Source organism: Mustela erminea, chromosome X (assembly GCF_009829155.1).
Source record: "Mustela erminea isolate mMusErm1 chromosome X, mMusErm1.Pri, whole genome shotgun sequence".
In the NCBI taxonomy this organism is placed as follows: Eukaryota; Metazoa; Chordata; class Mammalia; order Carnivora; family Mustelidae; genus Mustela; species Mustela erminea.
The window spans coordinates 63,394,509-63,416,301 of NC_045635.1; the positions used below are offsets into that span (position 1 = coordinate 63,394,509).

Consider the following 21,793-nt stretch of genomic DNA (forward strand, 5'->3'; position numbering starts at 1 on the left):
ATTGGACACGATTCACCTTCCCCCCCCACCCCGTTTCATTCTTTTTCCCGGCCTTTTTTTCTTCTTCATAAATCGTTCTTTCTTTGGCATGTTGATCTTTATGTCTTCGTAGTTCTTCAGTTTCCTTTGAACAGCTCAATCCAACCTAAAGACATAGCTATCAGATTTACATCTCTGATCAGATGTCCCTCTTACTAGTCCACTCCATCTGTATGTCCCATAGGCTCTTCAAACTCAACTCTTCAAATTCAACTCATCATCCCTCCTCTTGTTTTGGGGGGTTTTGTTTTTGGCTCAATGCTTGCATTCCCAAATCTTATTCTGAAATTTGGGACTCATACTGGAATCGTGTTTATTCTTTATTTCCCGTATCCAATTAGTCATAAAGTTCTATGGATTCTTTTTCCCCTCTTAATTCGCAAAGTCATCTCAACTGCTATATCCTCGGCTTAGCTTTTAATTCCTATTCATTTCAGTGCCTTTAATTTGGTCTCTCTGCTTCCAAAATTGCCTTCCTGAAATCTGTCTTGTATGTTGTATTTTAATGATTTTCTTAAGACTTAAGCTTAATCTGGCAGCTGTCTACTTGAAGATCCCTATCAGCTTCCCATTGCTTTTAGGTTAAAGTGTCAAATTTCTAATATTCAGTATAGATAGTTCAACTTTTCCATCAAAATCGTAAATGAAAAAAAAAAAATCGTAAATGACTAGGGGCTCCTGGGTTGCTCAGTGGGTTAAAGCCTCTGCCTTTGGCTTGGGTCGTGATCCCAGGGTCCTGTGATCCAGCCCACCATAGGGCTCTCTGCTTTGCAGGGAGCTTGCTTCCTCCTCTCTCTCTGCCTGCCTCTCTGCCTACTTGTGATCTCTGTCTGTCAAATAAATAAATAAATAAATAAATCTTTTTAAAAAATCGTAAATGACTACACACATACTGCTTTTTTGGTGCGGGGGGATTTGCTTAAAGGTCCCATGGTGTTTAGTTCTCCAGTGCCTTTGTACATGCACTCTCCTCTCCCTGGAGTGTAGTTCCCTGCCTTTGTTGCCTGCTTTTCTGGTTGCCCTTTCTGACTCCGTTTTTGTAACCCTTATTTGTGTTCCCATAGTGCATGATGCTATTTCGAGATGACTACTTTATATGCTATCTCACTGTATGCATTTCTTCCAAAATGGGGACTAAATTCTTCATCCCTCTACTTCATTGTCTAGCACCAAGCTTGTTTGTGATTTACTCCTTATTTGGAGTATTGGGGTGTGTGTATGTATTGGTATATGAGCCTGCTTGCAGAAATGTAGAGAGTGAATCCGAATCTCTGCTGGGCACTCAGCGCAGTGGGCACTCGAAAGGTTTTAAACTAAAGCTTTTCGGAAGATCACCACCGATATTAAGGAGCATTAAACTATCTGTGACATCGGAAGCATCCCATATTGTGCAGCAGCGCAACACCTTTGCGCGAGCGCAGGGTGAATGAGGAGGGGCCAGGGACAACTATGGAGGTTGCGCGCAGGCGCACCCGGAAAGAAAGCCTCTCTTATTCGGCCCTCCCTTTCCAACCCGCTGCCGGCCGAGTTTGCAAATAGTCATTTCCGGGAAACAGGCGCTTGCTTTGTGGGGTGCAACATGGAGACGACCAGTGGAACTGCTGAGCCGGTGAGACGCTGCTCTGGGGTCGGGTGGGTGGGGAAGCCGAGAGGGGTCGAGCTTTGAACACCATCTCTCCCCCTTCTTGTTCCCTTCCCAGGTTTCCGGGGAACTGGCGTCTGTGGCACATGCTCTTTCTCTCCCAGCCGAGTCTTATGGCAACGATGTGAGTATGACTCACCCCCAGCTCCCACTTAAACAGTTAGCTTGGTATGTCTGCAGGGCCTGCCACGAAACTGTAACCTCCTGATGTCTTCTGTGAACCCTCTCCATGCCCGACAGAAACGGAGGTTTCTCATTCATTTTAACCTTTTTGGTCCACAAACCCAGGACAGATGCCGGTGGAGGTAATTCTCTAACTTTGCTGCAGTAGAACCAACCACCTGAGAAGCTTTTATATTTCCAGTTGTCCAGGTCACAATCTATACCAATTAAATCAAAATATTGGGGGGGGGCGGCGGCGGTGAGAGTCAGAAACTGCTATTTTTTAAAGGTTACTGAATGATTTCATTATTCAGTAAAGTGGCACTGAATTATGATATGTCTTGTTTAGATTCTTAAGAAGAAAGCATATGATATTTTTGAGATACAAGACACAGGGACATGAGAATAGTATTAACAGTCCAATAAAAATGTGATTGATGTATGTTAGGTTAGAGTATAAGATCCAAAGGAGTTTAGCCGAAGGAGAAACCCCTAAGAACTGAGACAGCAGTATAGGAAGACTTCACTGAAAAAGTGAATCTCTAACTGAATCCTCCAAGTATAGATGGACACAGGATATGGAGTAAGGCATGGAGGTGAAAATGAAAATGGCTTTGCTGGGGTCAGTGAAATAGATCCATCTGGCTAGAGTGGGAGATTTTAATGGAAGAGGTGATAGGTATTTGGGAAGGCTTATTTAATAATCTAGCCTGCTTCACAATACTAATTCAATTTTAAGTGTTATGGATGGGGAATTGGCTATCTTTTTTGGGGGGAGGAATTGGCTATCTTATAAACACAAATCTTATAAACAGATTATAACATGTTAGACTATTAAAAGTGAAGGGTATTTCACTTCATTTATCTTACTTTGTTCTCCCAACGCCTCAGTGATACATGTGAGTATATTGTATCAGTTTTACAATGGTTTAATTGAGTCCTGAGAAGGCACTCTATTTACTGCTTTCTGTAGTCTCTCACACTTCACTAGCTGCTGGAAAAAGAACCAGTGGCTTATGTTGTTGATTAGATTGTATAGGCAGCTTCTTTTGGTGGGTAGTTTCCTTCATTAAGGACAAAAGTTTTCTGTTTTCCAAACCTATTAGTCCAGTTTTTATTCTTTGGCAGTAGTGTTATTGACATCACCTAGACATCCGCAGACATCTTTAATTTGTTCTCTAGTAGCAGAATTGGGAGATTCTGACCTGACATTCTTCACTCCTTTGCAGCCTGATATTGAGATGGCTTGGGCCATGAAAGCAATGCAGCATGCTGAAGTCTACTACAAGGTGAGTTGTCTGTTTTCATTATTAAGCAGAATTAAACATGGAATTGTAGTGTTTGGTTCTCTGCTAATCACTATTCTCAGCAAGTTAAAACACAAAACATATGTATTTTGGAGATACTTTTTATTACTGTAAGATTTTACCCACAGAGAATACGGGAGTGAAAGTGAATTTTGTTTTGACAATGAGGAGTTGTACTTCTTTGCCCAGTGTTCTGCTAACTAGCAAAATGATTCTGTAGTAGGCAATTAATAAATGTTTGATGACTGAATGGACAATTCACAGAGGGCAATAGCCAGGCAGTACTAGTCCCAAAAGGGTTTGAACTGGTGGCAAGGACTGTAGTATATTATGGCCTTTGAAAACTATGTCCTGATTTCATTTGGGACCTCGTCTACCTGTACTTCCTAATAACTCTTCTGCCCTTAGAACCATAAAGAATTTTCTGGGGAAGGGGGATAGAAGTGTAGTAAATTAGAGACTAGTTTCTGTTATGTTGTCTTGTGTCTGGCAGCTGATTTCATCAGTTGACCCACAGTTCCTGAAACTCACCAAAGTGGATGACCAAATCTATTCTGAGTTTCGGGAAAATTTTGAGAAACTCAGGATAGATGTGTTGGATCCAGAAGAACTCAAATCAGAATCAGCTAAAGAGGTAAGAGTTCTCTCAAATATTGCATAGCATCTCACTAACAATTATTGATTGTGAAAACATTTTTATACATCTAACCTTTTTTCAGTATGTTTTAAGGAAATATGTAAAGAACCAGGGCTTTTATGTAGTTATAATCAACTAATAAGTAAGTTATGAAGTGAAATAAATATTTTTCTGGTATTTGACTTCTTTATGTACATTGGATGTATTTTTTTCCTTTTTTTTTTTGACTTGGATAATTTATCCCTTCCTACCCAGGCCTTTCAGGGGAGAAGGAGCAAATTTACTTATGTTATGTTAGTAGTTTAGCTTGGATGGAGAGTTGGCAAATTGGCAAAAAAAAAGTCTTGAATGGAGAATTGGCAAATAGGATATAGAGAGGTGTCTGAATTCTCCGGATTTAAGTTCTCATTATCATGGGCCATGGATACTAGGAGAACTTAGGTTTCCCATTGCTTACCTGATTATCATACTTTTACAGTGTGCTAAAACTCTTACAGTGGGGAAAATACTTCCCTGAGAGTAGGTCCTTGGTTTGTGATATATGTGACCTTTTAACATTGTTACTGTTAACTGTTAACTCTGTTACTGATCTTGGCAAAAGTACTTCTAGCAATGGACTTCTTTCTTAAAATTTAACTTTGTGACCTTGTCACATTCCTGCTGCCTTTGTCTCCTTTGTGCTTTAGTGGGGATGAATAACTATTTTGGGCTGAGTTAACCAATAACTTGAAGACAAAACAATATATTTAAGAAGTCAAATTTTAATTCTGTAGCCTAGGATTTAAATATTTTGTCAAGTTAAAATATTGTTTGTGTTGAGAAATACCAGTCTAAGGACAATAGATAGCATAGAAACTCAGTGCTATTGAAAGTAGAAATTAGCTCAGTCCTAGTCTCTTTCACTATGGGTACGTCGCTTACTGAGGAAGTGGAGTCCCTTCTCCTGGCCTGACTTCACCAGCCTCCTGCATTTGTCAGCTAAGGCATCTTTTTTGCCTTTATAGAAGTGGAGGCCATTCTGCTTGAAGTTTGACGGGATTGTAGAAGACTTCAATTATGGTACTTTGTTGCGACTGGATTGTTCCCAGGGCTACACTGAGGAAAACACCATCTTTGGTGAGATTCTTGCCTCTGGAGTGGTTTCTGTATAAGGAAATTGAGGGATCTGGTTTTACTGATGAATTAGTGACATGAATAGTTTGGGGATTATTTTATTTGTTACATATTTAAAGATCATGTTACTTCTCATTGAATAACTATGAGATAAGATGGTTAAGTATTTTCAGCCTCATTTAACAAGATTAGAATTCCACATCTCTGAAGTTTATGACTGTACTGGAATGCTTTGACTGTTAGTTCAGCTTTGTTAATAGACTTCCAGTAGGTTTAGAAAAGTAACTGTGACTAGGACAATAATCAATTCTATTCACATTTCAGCCCCCAGGATACAATTTTTGGCAATTGAAATTGCTCGGAACCGAGAAGGCTATAACAAAGCAGTTTATACCAGTGTTCATGACAAAGAAGAAGAGAAAGAAGGCAACCATGGAAGAGAGAAAGGAACTGACAGTGGACGGGCAGAAGAGAAAGGAGACATCAGAGAAAGAGAAAAAACAAAAACCAACAAAGGAGAAGAAAAAGAGAAAGGAGCCGACAAAGAAATTAGCAAGAGTGGTGAAACAGCTATGTAAGGTAGACAAGGAATAGCACCCTGGAAACTATGACCCAATTAGGTCTACAGATACTACGATGCTACTTGCGCAGACCATGTGGTTAAATGTATCTCTTTGTGCAACTGAAAGACATAAAGAAGTACATCTTTCCAGCCTAATAATCAAGAGCTACTTTTGTTGTTCTCTTGTCTGAACCAGCTTAGAGACTATTAGGGTGTTAGTTGAGCATTTTTTGGTATAGTGTTTCTTGGTTCTCACCACTGGTCAAGTAAGAAATTTTACAAATAAATTTCTTTTGGTTCTTATGACTAGATCTATAATTGACTTTTAAAAGATATTTCCAATTATTTAACACTACAGATTTTTTTTTCAAGTATATAATCTTTTTGGCATGTCTAACAAAATGATTTTTGCCTATTTTTAAATGCTTATCATTGTTTCCTGCAGTAAAGTTTCCTCAAACCTGTTATGTTGTATGTGGTTTGGGGATTAGAAGTCCCTATGTAAGGGTTAATTCCTGCTATTTGAGTAACTATAGCTTTCTGATTTTCTTTGATATATCTGGCAAATATTTGATGAATATTCTATGGAGATAAGAGCTGGGGCCTGAACCTGTCAGACCAGTGAATGAAGCCCAGTTCACATTAGAAGAGCAGGAAACTGGACCTGCTTCAGTACCTGCTTCTCTTCTGGTACCCAAGTTGTTACCCGAAAGCTAGCAGAAATTAATAATTAAATATAAAGCCTGTTAGAGTTACTTCCCTTTTATAATACTATGAACAAGAGCATACATTTACAGAGTAACATAAAATGAAAATTTTTAAATGATATTTTGTCAGACTCCAATAATAGACCAGTTGATTTTATATGGATGGAGGGGTTTCTTCTCATCTCATGACTTTTAAGAGTGTATGTTTCCATTATCTTTATATATGTATAAAGGTTTGTGCATGTCCCATTAGACCTACTGACCTTGATAGCTAAAACTAGTTAGAGGCAGCCACAATGTTTATAGTGCATACAGTAAATTCTCTTAAAACTCTAACCAAAGCATGATCATTTGAGAACGGATTTAGCAGAGCAGAGAAGCGGGAGAAATGAGGCTTTTTCCCCTGGTGGATATAGAAGAAAAATAAAAGTTAAACTTAATTGATGAATTACTTTCTAGGCAAGAGCTGAACTAGAGATACCTATAGCTAGCAGCAGCAGTTATACACAAAGCAAATAGGTTTCTCTATGGATGCTTTTTAGCCAACTCTTAAAATATTTAAAACATTTGTTAGACTTCTCATTTTATAGAAAATATCCCTTTAAATGAGTAGGAGAGTGTTAAATACTTCGTACTAGACAGACTTAAAAATCAAGAACGTCCTTTGCTGTATTGACTTTGTGTAGTTCATACATTCTCTTTTAAAGATTTTATTTACTTATTTGACAGAGAGAGACCGCAAGTAGGCAGAGAGGCAGGCAGAGAGAGAGGGGGAAGCAGGCTCCCTGCTGAGCAGAGAGCCCGATGCGGGGCTCAATTCCAGGACCCTGAGACCATGACCTGAGCCGAAGGCAGAGGCTTAACCCACTGAGCCACCCAGGTGCCCCCATACATTCTTAAATATCCACAACATATGTCCATACACATTGCCTGAGGAACTAGGGAAGAATAAAGATTACTGGCTGCATACAATTCTGCCTGTGGTAGCCTTTTCCAGATTGCTCACCAGCAAGAAAACTTGCTTAATTACTTCTCTCTGATTTTATGGAGAATAAGAAATAAATCATTGAAAGATTACTTTAAAGTGAGAGGCATCTCTGTCCAAGAACTAGGAAATACAAACTGAGCAAAGGGAGGGGAATAAGAACAAGAACACTTCAGCGTTGTAAAGCTAGGAATCCAAGACCATATCCAAGGTCAATGGGGAGAGTGGGCAGAATTCTCAAGGTGGCCTCAAGATTTCCACCCTTGGCATACATGCTTTGTATAATTCCCTATTCCCTCCTGTTGGTGTGGGCAAGCCTTGTGAATATGAGGGGATTCTGTTCGTTCATTTAAGTTATAACCTTTTAATTTTGAGTTAATAAAAATGGAGATTATCCTGGGTGGGTATGCCTAATCAGGTGAATCCCTAAGTGGGAAAAGCAGCAGCAGATGTTCACCTGTTGGCCTTAAAAAAGCAAAAAGCTGTGTTACTCAAGGGGGCCATGTGGCAAGGACCTCAGGGTAGCCGCTGAGAGCTGAGAATGCTCCCAGGCTGAGAGCCAGCAAAAAATGGGGATTTCACTCTAGTTGGAAGGAACTAAATTCTACCAATAACCAGCAAGTTTGGAAGAGGACTTAAAGTCTTAGATGAGCTTACAGGCCTGGCTGATACCATGATTTTGGTCCTGTGAGACCCCGAGCAGAGGACCAAGTTAAGCTATATCTGGACTCTTGACCCATAGGACTCTGAGATGGTAATGGGTATTGTGTTAAGCTACTAATTACATGGTAATTTGTTATGGAGCAGTAGAAAATGGCTACAGACTCTGGTACTGGAAGTGGAGTGCTGCTGTATCAAGTACCTAAAATGTGGGAGTGGTTTTAGAATCAGGCGGTAGGTGAAGACTAGAAGAATTTTGAGGACCATGATAGGGAAAGCCTAAATTGCCTTAAACAGGCTGTCAGTAGTAATATGGACTTTAAGGATGCTGTAGGCGAAGGCTCAAAAGGAAGTAAGGAACGTGCTGTTGGAAACTAGAAGAAAGGGAATCCTCTTAGTAGGTGGTAGCATTATGGTTAGAGGCCCGGAAGTTTGAAATTTGAGTCTTTGCTCTAAATTATTTGGGAGATGTTATCAAGCCAGGCTTGACATAGTATGTAAACATCTGTGATTTATTCAGAATGTGGTACCATTATTTATCTCCATGACATCTTTTGGAGGCAGGGAAAGGGCACAGACTAATTTTGGCATTTACAGAAGGGAAAATTGCAGTCATTTTGAAGTTTTAGGCCACTGAACTTGTGGTAATTTGTTACAACAACAATAGGAAACCAATAAAGAAGGCATACTGAGCCCTGTTTAAAGATAGAGACATTTACTACACTGTCATTATTTACTTTGAAACTATAGTTTAAACAAAGATCTTGTGCCAGATAATTGAGACATGAACTGTACCCAAAGCAAGCTTCTTCAATGATTCTAAATCATTTTGAACTTATTCTTCTAAGGAATTCCTGTAGCTGAATCTGTGTGTTAGGTGCCATTAACATAATTGGGAATTCTCTGAGTTTACTTAAAGGTAACAGTACAGGGCTTAGTAATGAGTATGTGCTCATGTGAAGCTTACAGTAGTATTAATAAAACTCGACAGTAACTTCATCAATTATTTGGACTTTAGACAAAATATTTTTCTGGACAGGTGTATTTTATCATTGATGTTGTTTAAAATTGTCAGAGCATGGTGATAATTCAAACAGGCCAGATTTTTGTTGGTTTTATCGCTGTTTTTAAGTTTTCTACAGATTACACAGTTCTTTTTTTTAAATTTAATTTTATATATTCAGTGCTAAGATTCATTGTTAATGTACCACACCCAGTGCTCCATGTAATACAGTTCTTTTTGCTTACACACAATGTGGATGATTCTCACTATCCCACGTTGGTACACAATTGCTTTCATACATATTCTTACTCAGATACATAGTCAATATCTTGGGGCACCTGGGTGGCTAATTGATTAAGCGTCTGCCTTCAGCTTGGGTCATGATCCCAGGGTCCTGGTACTGAGTCCAGCCTCGGGTTCCCTGCTCAGTGGAGAGTCTGCTTCTCCCCCTCCTTCTGCTTGTGCTCTCTCATGCCATCTCCATCTCTCTCAAATGAAATATTTTAAAAATTGTCAGTATCTTAATTGATGATTCACAATTAAGGCATGCACGTATGTTATGTGAATGGCCATTTCCCCATGCCTACATGTTTTTAATCTAGAATTATAGAAGCTTTACAGATGGATATCAACATGATGGTGGTCTCTCGAATTGTACTACTTTCACATGATGACCATTTATATGACTGGCTAGCTTTAAGTTTTCCCTACTCAGGATTTCTCTGATATCCGCAATATAAACTGCATTTTTGGGGCACCTGGTTGGCTCAGTTGATTAAGTGGCTAACTTGATTTCCATCAGGTCATGATCTCAGGGTCCTGGGATTGAGCCCCAAGTCAGGATCTGCATTCAGTGGGGAGTCTGGGGATTCTCTCTCTCTCTCTACCCTACCCCCCACTTACACTCTCTCTAAAATAAATAAATATATCTTTAAAAAAAATATATATATATTTATTGCATTTTCTTTAAGTCAGTATGTTTTCATTTTATAAAAATTGAGATTGAATTGGGATGCCTAGCTGACTCAGTGAAGCATGCAACTCTTTTTTTAAAAAGATTTTATTTAGGGACGCCTGGGTGGCTCAGTTGGTTAAGCAGCTGCCTTCGGCTCAGGTCATGATCCCAGCGTCCTGGGATCGAGTCCCACATCAGGCTCCTTGCTCGGCGGGGAGCCTGCTTCTCCCTCTGCCTCTGCCTGCCATTCTGTCTGCCTGTGCTTGCTCTCTCCCCTCTCTCTCTCTGATAAATAAATAAAATCTTTTTTTTTTTTAAAGATTTTATTTATTTATTTATTTGACAGAGAGAAATCACAAGTAGATGGATAGGCAGGCAGAGAGAGAGAGAGAGAGGGAAGCAGGCTCCCTGCCGAGCAGAGAGCCCGACGCGGGACTCGATCCCAGGACCCTGAGATCATGACCTGAGCCGAAGGCAGCGGCTTAACCCACTGAGCCACCCAGGCGCCCAAATAAATAAAATCTTAAAAAAAAAAGATTTTATTTATTTGACAGAGATCATAAGTAGGCAGAGAGGCAGGCAGAGAGAGGGGGTGAAGCAGACTCCCCACTGACCAGGGAGCCCGATGTGGGGTTCGATCCAGGTACCCTGAGATCATGACCTGAGCCGAAGGCAGAGGCTTTAACCCCCTGAGCCACCCAGGTGCCCCAAGCATGCAACTCTTGACCTCACAGATTTGAGTTCAAGCCCCACATTTCTCATTGTGGCCTCAGGCCCAGAGTAGTATAGGTGTAATTTGGAAGCCTGATGAATGAGAAGGAAGTGAAAGGTGAAAGAAGAATAAGTGAGAGACATTACCAAAATGTTTAATGAGAATGATAGAGAAAAAATGGTTATGACCTATATATATATAGATCTATATATACGCATATATATGTGTGTGTGTGTATATATATATATCTATATACACACACATAGATCTATATATACACATATGTATATAGATATCTATGTATATAGATATGTATGTGTATATATATCTACATATACATATGTATATGTATACACATACATATATACACATACATATGTGTATATATAGATCTATATACATATCTATATATGTGTATATGTGTGTATATATATGTGTATATATAGATCTATATATATCTAATGTGCATATCTATATATGTGTGTGTATATATATAGATATATCTATATATATATACCCACATTGGGTATAAAGCTTACTTTAAAAAAATTGATATTGAATCATAAAGTAATTTGCCCTCCATCACACAAGTGTGGTATTAGGATTCAGATCCATATCTTTTGGTTATGAATCTTATGGTTTTTCCAGAATCCCACTCTAGATTCAGCTTCTTGCCAGAATAGAGACAAGTAATTTGAGTAAGGAATCAAACCATTTAATAATCATAGGCAAGAGCATTCTAGTGTGGAGTGATGTACTGAGGTAGTTTAAGCTCCTCAAATATTTGTAATTTCTCTTTGTCTTTTTCCTTCTTATCTCTGCAAAAGATTCCTTGTTGCATATGCAACTCAAACTTGTTTAAAAAACATTACAGTGTAATCATTATAGTGTATCACTGAATGTTCAGTTTCAAAATTATATTTAAATTTAAATTAAATTTCATTTAATTTCTTCACCTTTCTTATGAACTGAGATTTGGCTAATACATTCCTGCAAGTGTTTTTTTTTTTTAAGATTTTATTTATTTATTTGCTAGAGAGAGAAAGAGCGCACAAGACGGGGAGCGGCAGGCAGAGGGAGAAGCAGTCTTCCTGTCAAGCAAGGCACCTGATGTAGGACTTGATCCTGAAAGGAGGAGACCGATACAAAGCAAAGGTCAAGCAAAGCTTTATTTCATGCCAAGCATCGAGAATCAAACTGACTGGCCAGGGCCATCTCTTGCACAGAGGCGACCCCTCCCAGTCTCACAGAGTAACTTTTATAGAGTAAAGGCCATGTGGTTGAGCCTGGCCACACACAGGTGGCCAATGGAATTACATTCTACCCCCTGATAGTCATCTAATTCAGCCTATGACCTTGGCTAGAATTTGTCTGGAGCCCAAAAGGCGGGGCTCACACTCCTTGGCCGGTGATACGTGCGCTTTCCCTTGATTGGACGTTTCCACCTGGCCTGGCTCATCCTTGGCGGGTAGGGAGGTAATACGTGCCCTTTCACTGATTGGATGTTTCCATCTGGCTGGACACGTCCTTGTATGTGGGCTCCGTTATCAGGGGCTGGTCAGTCATATTTCACCAGTTCTGTTTCCTAGCGCTTTTCTCTTGGGGGCAAGGGGCAGGTTCAATCTAAGTTTACTGCATAAACAACAAAATGGCTTGCTCTGGCTAAGTAGGCCCTTACATTCCCCCCTTTTCTTTGGAGATTAGTCAAATCTTTGACGATTCTATGTCCCCCTGTTGTAAGGGGTTATATTGAGTCTATAAGATTAGCATCTTTATCGCCCCAATCCTTTTTTTTTTTTTTTTGTATAAATGACATCAGGGCATTTATAGTGCAGGGGCCAAAGAGTAACATTAATAATAGTAAGATTAAGGGGCCTGCAATTGCTGGTATTAGGGAAGTCATCCATGGAGAACAGTTGAATAAACTTTCATACCATCCCTGGGAGTCCCTGCACTGTTGTTCACGCTCATCTAGTCTTCTTTTGATGGCTGTCAAGCTGTCTTTAATGACCCCAGTGTGATTTACCCAAAAGTAGTATTCTTCCCCCAAGGCTACACAAAGTCCCCCTTTTTCTAAGAATAGTATGTTAAGCCCCCTTCCATTTTGCAGTACCATTTTGGCTAGAGAGCTCAGGGAATCAGTCAGCTTATCTATATTTTCATGCATGTGACGTAAATCAGCATCTACTTGGGATCCCAGAGCTTCAAAATCTGCTTTTTCTTTTATTAAGGCTGCGGTTCCTATTGCTGTAGACCCCGCTATTCCTGCAGCCACTAATGCTGGAATTAGGATGGGGACCACATGTTTTGTTCGCCCTGTCCCTGCAGTAAGATGCTGGAATCCTTTGACCCCCTTATAATAACCTACTTGGGGAAGGATGTGAGCTGTTATACAGAGCTCATTCCATGAAGAGTTTTGGAATAAAGCAAGATTAAGGCATGGTGTGAGCCCTGAATTACAAGCAAACCAGGCCCCGACAGGCGCCTTAAGGAAATTAGTGAAGACAGCGGGGACTATTATAACCTCACATAAGTTTTTGTATTGGGAAGATTGTTTCCCTTTCTGTGTCTCAAAGCAGAGTCCCTTAGCTCTTATATCTCCCAAAGTTAGTCTAGGTATTTTTCCCCATCCACAGGAGTCATGAGAGCTTTCATTTTTAATTTGGCCCTTTTGGGTCCCTATAGTAAGATTGGCCCCCATGCCAATATAGTATGGGAGCTGAGGATTTAAACATAGCCAGCAGTCGCGGGTGACATTAGGACCTAAAGCATTCAAAAAATTAAACATTGTATCTACCAGTGGGAGTAAAACTTTTATAGCATTATTGCCATTGTCAACCTTTTCTCTTTTACCTTTTATGATAGTTTCCCTCGGGGTAGAAGTGGCGGGTAGCTTGGTTGGTTTTAATGGCTTGGGAGGATTTAAAACTGGGTTCAGCCCTATAGGCCGAAGCGGTTCTCGAATTCTTATCTTCTGGATGGTGAATTGCCCTCCTCTATCTGTACCAGGTTCCTAATATCTAAGGCCCCAAGATCGGCTATATTCCTAGAGACGATCTTTGGGGTTGATGATTGTAATAGATATATTTGTACAATATTTTCCAAATCAGTGGGATGCAATTGAAGGGAAGATCCGTGTGGCTCAGTTTTTAACAAATTTCTTTTGTTACACAGTTATCTGTTCTGATGGGTACTACTCTTATATGGGGGTCACGGTTTATTCCCCAATCAGAGGCTATTGTCTCACATCCCCATCATGCACAGTAATAGTCTGAAGCTCTTCCACATCCTGTATGAGTTCCTGTGTAAGGACACGTGTAGTAAAAGGCATGCGTGACACAAGGAGTTACAGGGGCCAACTGACATATGGTTACATTAAATTGCATCATTAGCTGATGGGTCAGCCATTCACCGCTTTGTATAACCTTTTCAATTTTTGTTAATCCCACTTGTCTAATTTCCCATCTACACTTTTTTGTCTGATGGGGTAACTCAGAAGTTTGTACATAGACCGGTAACAATAGAAGTAACAATAAACTTAATGAACTCATTGTTTTTTTTGTTTTTTTTTTTTTTTTTGAGTCTTAGCTTTAGTTTATGGTCGGGAGGATCCATCGGCAATGGTATCCATCTCTGGGGGCGTCCCTGTCTTCTGCTCCTTTGACATGACCTGTGTGAATCCAGGCCCCATGCCTTCTACTTTTATTGCTGTGGGGGTGGTCAGGATGACAGTAAATGGTCCCTTCCAACGAGGTTCCAAGTTTTCCACTTGGTGGCGGCACATTCAAACCAAGTCCCTGGGTTGGTAATGATGTGGTTCCAGCTCCATCTCCATTTCAGTGTGGGCAGTTCGGATCCCTGCGTGGGCTCTTTTTAAGACAGACTGTAATGCCTGCAGTGACTGGAGTACAGACTGATCAGTCGTTTTTGCTCTAGCAACCTCTTGTAGCCGAGGGCAGAGCGGGGATGGGGTGGGGGTGGGGGTGTTTCCCAAACATTATTTCAAATGGGGTCACCTTGTTTAAATAGGGTGTACATCACGCCATGAGGAGGGCGAAAGGAAGGAGAGTCACCCATCCACCATCAGCCTCCAGAATTCGCTTTGTCAAGGTCTCTTTAAGAGTCCAGTTCATTCTCTCTACTTGCCTGCAACTCTGGGGCCAGTAGGCATAAGGTAGTTTTCAGTTAGTGCCTATGGCCTTGGCCAATGCCTGTGAGACTGAACTCACAAATGCAGGGCCATTGTCTGACCCGATCGTGAGAGGTAACCCAAACCTCTAGTAGCTTTTGGTTACCACTCCTGCCATCTCGTGTTTGGCAGAAAAGGCCTCTACCCAGCCTGAAAAGGGATCCATAAAAGCTGACATATACTTGTGTCCATATTTTTCCAGTTTCATCTCTGTAGAATCCATTTCCCAATAAATCTCTGGCTCCTTACCTCTTTCTCTTTTCCCTCTTCCCATTCTAGTTCTTCCCGCATTTACCACCTGACACTGAGCACATCTATCAACCATATCCTGAGCCATACGCCATAATTTAGAAACTTGAAACTGCTTGCTCATAAGCTCCTTAAGTTTGCATGTCCCCAAATGAGTGCCCTGATGTATTTGGCTTACTAATTTCTTCCGAGTCTTAGCCCAGTCCCCTTCATAGTCTAGTTTAACCCACTTTTAAATATTTTAAATCTTCCTCTAAAGTTTACTTTAAGTTGTCTAGGTTAAGCAAACATTTAAAGAAAACCAAATCTAGAATTTAACATCCATAAAGGCATGTTATTAAATCATAGTTTTTCTCTCTAAAATAACCCTCATTTCCAGAGATAGCCAAATCAGGACTTATTTATTTGAAAAATAAGTCTAGTTTTAACAAACTTGGCCTAATTATTTACATAAGCTCAGCAAGAACAGTGAGTGTGATCATATAGACCTTTTAGAATTGCTTTGCTGGAACTTCTTATAAGGAATCTCTAGGTTGAACTTTTGAGTAGCCTCTCCGGGCCAGAAGCCAAGCCACGTACTTGCCATCAGGCATGCCTGCAATACCTGTCGATTGGGGCGAATGCCTCTTCATGAGACTCTGCACCTACCAAGGAGTGACATTCTTTACTCACCTGGTGAGGCTGCTGGGAACTCTGTAAGCAAGGTATCAGGCCAACAGTCCCAAGGGGCTTTATGGCTCCAGGTTTCATAAAGTCAACCTTAGTTCCTTTAAACTGTCTGGTCATATCTGAGTCTTTTCAAATATGACATTCCAGTCAAAGCCATGGTAAAATAACCAGTTTCCAATAGTGTCCTGCTACAAGGAGAACAGATTCTTATTGAAATTATGCAAATGACTGATTGCCATGGAAGAAAGAATACTTACTGAGCCCTTTTGGTTTCAGAGGGTTTAGATAGAGAGAAAAGTTGAATGCCTTGATTCGTTTGCAAATAAATATTTTTCCATTTTTGTAAGTCACAGATATCTTAAGGAAAAAGTTTTCTTGGTCTGGAAGAACAAACATTAGAGAACCAGCAATGTTTAAAATAACCGATACAACACTATAATCTTTTAGATCGTTTAGTCCCATATTACTTTTTCCATGTTGCTAATTCTGGTTTAGTCCGCATGCACCTTTTACTTCCAGAAATTCTTATCCGTTTCCATTCCAGGATTTTAATATATCAAAGACCTGTATTTGTCCTGAAAGTCTCCCATATGAAGTTCTTTAAAGGCAGCATTTATCTTACAAGAGAACTGAAACAATTACAAATGACAAAAGCTCAGAATAGATATGGCTAAACTACCAGGTGATGACCTTTGACCTTATCAAAACATTAAAACTTTAGGAAATGCACAGAATCTCTAGAATAGTTACAGCATTTACCCAAATGTAACCCAAGGTTTATTATTGGTTTAAATCTTGTCAACAATTGCTAAAACCTTAGAAAGTTTTTAAAACACATGCCTAAATATAATTAGGGATGTTAAACACCTGATAAAACAAAACATAGAAACTGGGTTTTCTGGGCAGGCAAAGAGAAACCCCTTTCTGTTTCAATTAACCGAAGAAAACTTTGCCCTTTTAAACAGAGAAAACCAACTTTTCTATACCAGTGTCTTTTCCTTTTTTATTTTTAAGCGTGCAGTCCTAAGATGTGAGTTTTCTGGGTTTCCCTCCCATTGTGAATGACATCGCAAACAAAGGGAGGGGAATCTTTCAGATGCTGTCCTGCTCGCGTCCCTCGCGGGAACTTAGGAGCGTCTTAGCTAAGGTCAGTCCCTATAAACCCCGGACCAGGCTACTCCGTGGAGCAGATGACCGTTATGCCATATGACGCCCCGCGAGACTCAGGGTGCAGCTCACTCAGACTCCCTATCTGAAGCGGTGGAGCCCTACAGACACACTCATACAGTCAGGCACTCTTCAGATTCAAACAGGTTGGACACCCTCCCCTTTGGGGGTATCCCTGGATAATGGGAGGTGATCAGTCTCCCTTTTCCCTCTTTACAGATTAGAGTGAGTTTCTATGGTTACAGGCAATGGAGGATGGTAACAGGGTGTTTTCCCAGTCCCTCAAGGTTCGGCTGCTTCCTTAATCTCTCAAGGCCAAATGGCCCTTACACTTGGAAGTATAATCTATGTGGAGGCAGGTCAGGAGAGTGCTAAATCACCTCGGAGGCTGTTCTTCTTTCTTATTTAAACAGGATCAGGCATCTGGTCTTTTCTCCCCCCCCCCACCCTTTTTTTTCTCTTAGTCTGTCCTGACCATACCTAAAATTCCTTTTCTGAAGATTTCCCTTTACAAATCTTTTACAACTTTCCTTTGCATTTAGGTTTCATCCCAAGCCATTTCCTTCCAAACAACCATCTTATTTAGGACAAAATTACCTTCTCTTACCCTCAACAAATGTACTCCCATTCCTTAAATCTTTATTACATATCTTCTACTTTTCCATAGAGTTTCTTTCTTTATTTCCATCAGTCTTAGTTACATTTAGCAGAATTTTGTTCTCTTAGAAACGCCTTAATCAGTTATTAACCAATTGTCAACTGTTACAACAGAATTCTTCAGATGGCAAATTTATGAATCAGTTAAGCGCAAAACATGTTTACCAACAGATTTCAAAAGCACAAACCTAGTTTCAGTAATTAATGACTTAGCATTTTATCCTGTTTTGTTAAGACCTAGATGTCCATAATTTAAAACCATTTGTCATCCAACCATAACTTTAAAGTTTTAGGTTACCAAAGACTTTGAAAGTTACTTTAACAATTACCCACTAAAACTTTGAGACAGACAATTAACCATCAGTTCAGTCATCTCTTTGCTAATAGATTTCAACAGATTTTAACAGAAATTATGATAGCTTATTTGATCTTAAGTAAACTCTGATTGAAGTTTTACATTTACTGCTGACAACTTAAAAGACATGTATATCTTAATTAAACCAACAAATTTATCTTAGTTCAAATACTGATTTACGTTCCACCTGGGCTCACTCCACTTTGAATATTTACCCGAGACATGGGTGGGAAGATTTGGAGTGGGGGGGTGTTAGGTCCCTCTGTTAGGGGCTGCTCTTCTTGCTCCTTGACAGTGAAGAGGAGGAGCTGTGGTGCATGATCTAGAGGCTAGTCATGCAGGCTGCACACACGTTGGTGCAGACATGAGAAGTGGGAGACAGAAGAAACAAAGTGCCGCCAGAAGGCAGAGAAAAGATTCCCAGTTTTAGAGCTTATCAACTTCAATAGAGGAGCAGACATCATGCTTTCCCACCAGCAAGGGGTGGGGGCTAGGCAGTCCACATCAGGCCAGAGAGGGCAAGGAACTTCCCTGAAACAAAGGAAGTTTCGGCAGCTGCTTGGGAATATTCCTTCAAGTTTCTGCCTGGAGTTAGACCAACCCCAGTTGGCTTCAGTTATAGCCGGCCATTAACACAAGAAATGAGTAAGGGAGAAGCCCCACATCTATGAGGAGGAACGGAGAGATGAAAATCAGAATCCCCTTACTGTGCTTGCCCCATTCCTTTAAACACAACAAGCAACACAACAAACAACACAAGAAGCAACAAGAAGACAAGGCAAAGACAACCACAGGCCCAGCGGCCTCTTTTTGACCAGATGTTAAACCCAAAGATGTGCAAGATGTAATCCCAGCTTAAAAATGTAACCTGCCGCTGTAGGGAATTTTCTTGGTTCCCTATGAGCATCCGTTGACCCAGCAGGGATTTTTCTCCGTTCCCATAAACCCAACGGTTGCGGTCCCCTTGACCCGCTTGTTGGTGGGGATTTTCTCCGTCCCCAAATGCACTCACTGGTGGGGGTTCACCTGGTCCCCTAGATGCACCCAATGTTGGGGATTTTCTCAGTCCCCGGATTGACTGGGAGGGCCCGTACCCCCTGGCAATCCCCCCCACCCCGAAAGATGAGGCGTCCCGCATCCACTCCAGCCCTGGGAGCTATGCTGCTTCCAGCTTCTCCCTGGTGGGCTTACTACCTTGGAGCTCCGCAGACAAACAGACAAACATGACAAACAGACATCTAAGATCTCAAGGGGTCTTGAGATCCTACCTCCGGGGGCTGTCTGATGCTGGCTCAGTCCTCGCCATTTCATCCCGGGAGGAGCCCCCACTGAAAAGGTCCATGGATAAAAAGATGAGACTGATACAAAGCGAAGGTCAAGCAAAGCTTTATTTCGCGCCAAGCATCGGGAATCAAACTGACCCGCCAGGGCCTTCTCTTGCACAGAGGCGACCCCTCCCAGTCTCACAGACTAACTTTTGTAGAGTAAAGGCCATGTGGTTGAGCCTGGCCACACACAGGTGGCCAATGGAATTACATTCTACCCCCTGATAGTCATCTAATTCAGCCTATGACCTTGGCTAGAATTTGTCTGGAGCCCAAAAGGCGGGGCTCACACTCCTTGGCCGGTAATACGTGCGCTTTCCCTTGATTGGACGTTTCCACCTGGCCTGGCTCATCCTTGGCGGGTAGGGAGGTAATACGTGCCCTTTCACTGATTGGACGATTCCACCTGGCCGGACACGTCCTTGTATGTGGGCTCCGTTATCAGGGGCTGGTCAGTCATATTTCACCAGTTCTGTTTCTAAGCGCTTTTCTCTTGGGGGGAAGGGGCAGGTTCAATATAAGTTTACTGCATAAACAACAAAATGGCTCGCTCTGGCTAAGTAGGCCCTTACAGATCCAAGGACCCTGGGATCATGACCCAAACTGAAGGAAGCTGCTTAACTGAATGAACCACCCAGGTGTCCCTCCCTCAAGTGTTTTGTAGGTTTTTCTTTCTTTCTTTCTTTCTTTTTTTTTTTTAAAGGCTTTAACTCTGTCTTTCTAAACTTCATACAAGTTTTTCAGGATAAATCACTGGAAGCTCTAATAGGTATTACTCGTTGGTCTTTACATTGAAAACAGCATAAAGGAAGTAAAAAACACCTTAAGTTAGAGAAGAACAGGTTTTTGCAACTAGAAGGATCTCAGAAGTCTAATTCAAAAGTCTCATTTTTTTTTCTGGTGAAAAAGCAAGGCACTGAATGATGTGCTTTACCCAGTTGAAAATCCTCTATGTATGTAGAAAAATGTTTATTAATTTACTTACTATTCTTCCTTTTGCAGTTAGACCATGCACCTGTTAGGGTACGGAGTCGATCACCCCTCAATTAGACAGAGAACACTCTCGATAATGCAAGTCACACAGCGAGGTTTATTTCCAGCTAGCTGGGGTCCAAGTATCCGCCCGGTGCAGCGGGTTTCAACAAGGACCCCAAGCACTCAAAACCAAGGGTTTATATAGCATTTTCAAGGCACCTCTCCATGGCTACATACATATCTTGTGCCCCACTTTGACAGTTTAATTTTGTTTAACCTTTTGCCACTCCAGCATCACCCTGGCGTCATCCTGGCAGTTAAGTGAGATTTAGGTTTAGAAGAAATTTAACTTTATTTACATTTCCTTCTGCCTCTGCCTCCTTCAGTTTTATGGTGGGAAGGGCAACCTTAGGCCTTGAGGAACTGAGCCACTCCTCTCTGGAAATTGAGCCATCGAAGAGATAGCCCTTTTTGTTGTAAATTACCAGGACATTTGCAAACCAAGGGAGACTCTTGTCTTGCAGGATTGTGATCTCTGCAAGTTAACTTAACATCTGGTCCCTGTGGCGCCATCGCCTAACCGCTCTGGTGGTATCTGATTAAGTTGTTTCTTAGGTTTTAGCTACTTTCTCTTATCTCAAGTTACGTGCGTGCCCGTGTGGGCTGGTTAGGGATGCTCAGTAAAATGGATTCCCCCTCTTCAGGATGGCCATTCTTATGCTAACCCACTCTTACAGTGCAAGGTGCTGGCTTTTGCTTTGCCAAGATGGCTGTACTTATATCAGGGCTAGACTCGAGGTGGGTACAGCCTTGTTTTTCTTGGCCTCCACACCTGGAGGTGGTTTCCAGGATTTTATTTATTTTTTTGACAGAGAGAGATCACAAGCAGGCAGAGAGGCAGGCAGAGAGAGAGGAGGAAGCAGGCTCCCTGCTGAGCAGAGAGCCCGATGTGGGACTTGATCCCAGGACCCTGAGATCATGACCTGAGCCAAAGGCAGCGGCTTAACCCACTGAGCCACCCAGGCGCCCCCAGGACTTGTTTTTTAAGTCCCTTAGGGGAAGGGGAGCAGGGACAGTAAAATAGGTCCTTACACACCAAGACATGATTCCATAAGATTCCCTTTGTCCTCGATATACCCTGTCCTCAATATACCCTGCTTTCCTGCAGAAAACAGTCTTAAAATCACTATTCTTCTTCATAATTTAGGATTCTTCTGATGTCCTTTCTGTTTACAGTAATGTCTGGCCAAACTTACACAATTCTGAGAATTTAGATAATATTTAAAATCAAAATCTCAATAGTTTAAAATTTCCATGTTTTTGGCTTTTTATTAAAGAAAACAAGAGTAATGTCTCTTTCCTAACCTGTGCCTCCTCTGAACTCATTTTTTTTTTTTTTTTGGTCATAACCATTTTTTCTTTATCCTTCTGGTTTAAAATTTTGGTAATGTCTCTCACTTATTCCTCTTCTTTTACCTTTTACTTCCTTCTCATTCATAAGGCTTCCAAATTACATCTATACTACTCTGTGGCTGAGGCCACCACATTGAACAATTAACTCCAGGGGATGGTATTAACATTTTGGTTTATGTTAATGAAGTCATGCACTGCATAAGCCTGCACAACTATACACAGTGGTCCTGCATGTGGCTGAGACTGCTAGATGCTCACCCAATATTTATTCTCCCCTTCTTTTTTTTTTATTTTCCATTATGTTCAGTTA

The 21,793-nt window shown here is 41.0% G+C and overlaps 1 protein-coding gene across 2 annotated transcripts; it reads left to right on the forward strand.

Moving 5' to 3' along the window:
- The first annotated feature begins 1,519 nt into the window (after positions 1-1,519).
- On the forward strand, positions 1,520-5,765 carry PBDC1 (polysaccharide biosynthesis domain containing 1). 2 transcript variants are annotated; one of them, XM_032331326.1, is made up of 6 exons: positions 1,520-1,648; positions 1,740-1,805; positions 3,073-3,132; positions 3,644-3,784; positions 4,792-4,903; positions 5,225-5,765. In XM_032331326.1, the coding sequence occupies exons 1-6, from the start codon at positions 1,619-1,621 to the stop codon at positions 5,476-5,478; spliced, it is 663 nt and encodes a 220-aa protein (XP_032187217.1). In that variant the 5' UTR covers positions 1,520-1,618; the 3' UTR covers positions 5,479-5,765. The 2 variants fall into 2 exon arrangements, with proteins under 2 accessions (XP_032187217.1, XP_032187218.1); XM_032331327.1 differs by lacking the exons at positions 1,520-1,648; positions 1,740-1,805 and adding an exon at positions 1,812-1,986.
- Positions 5,766-21,793: the final 16,028 nt, after the last annotated feature.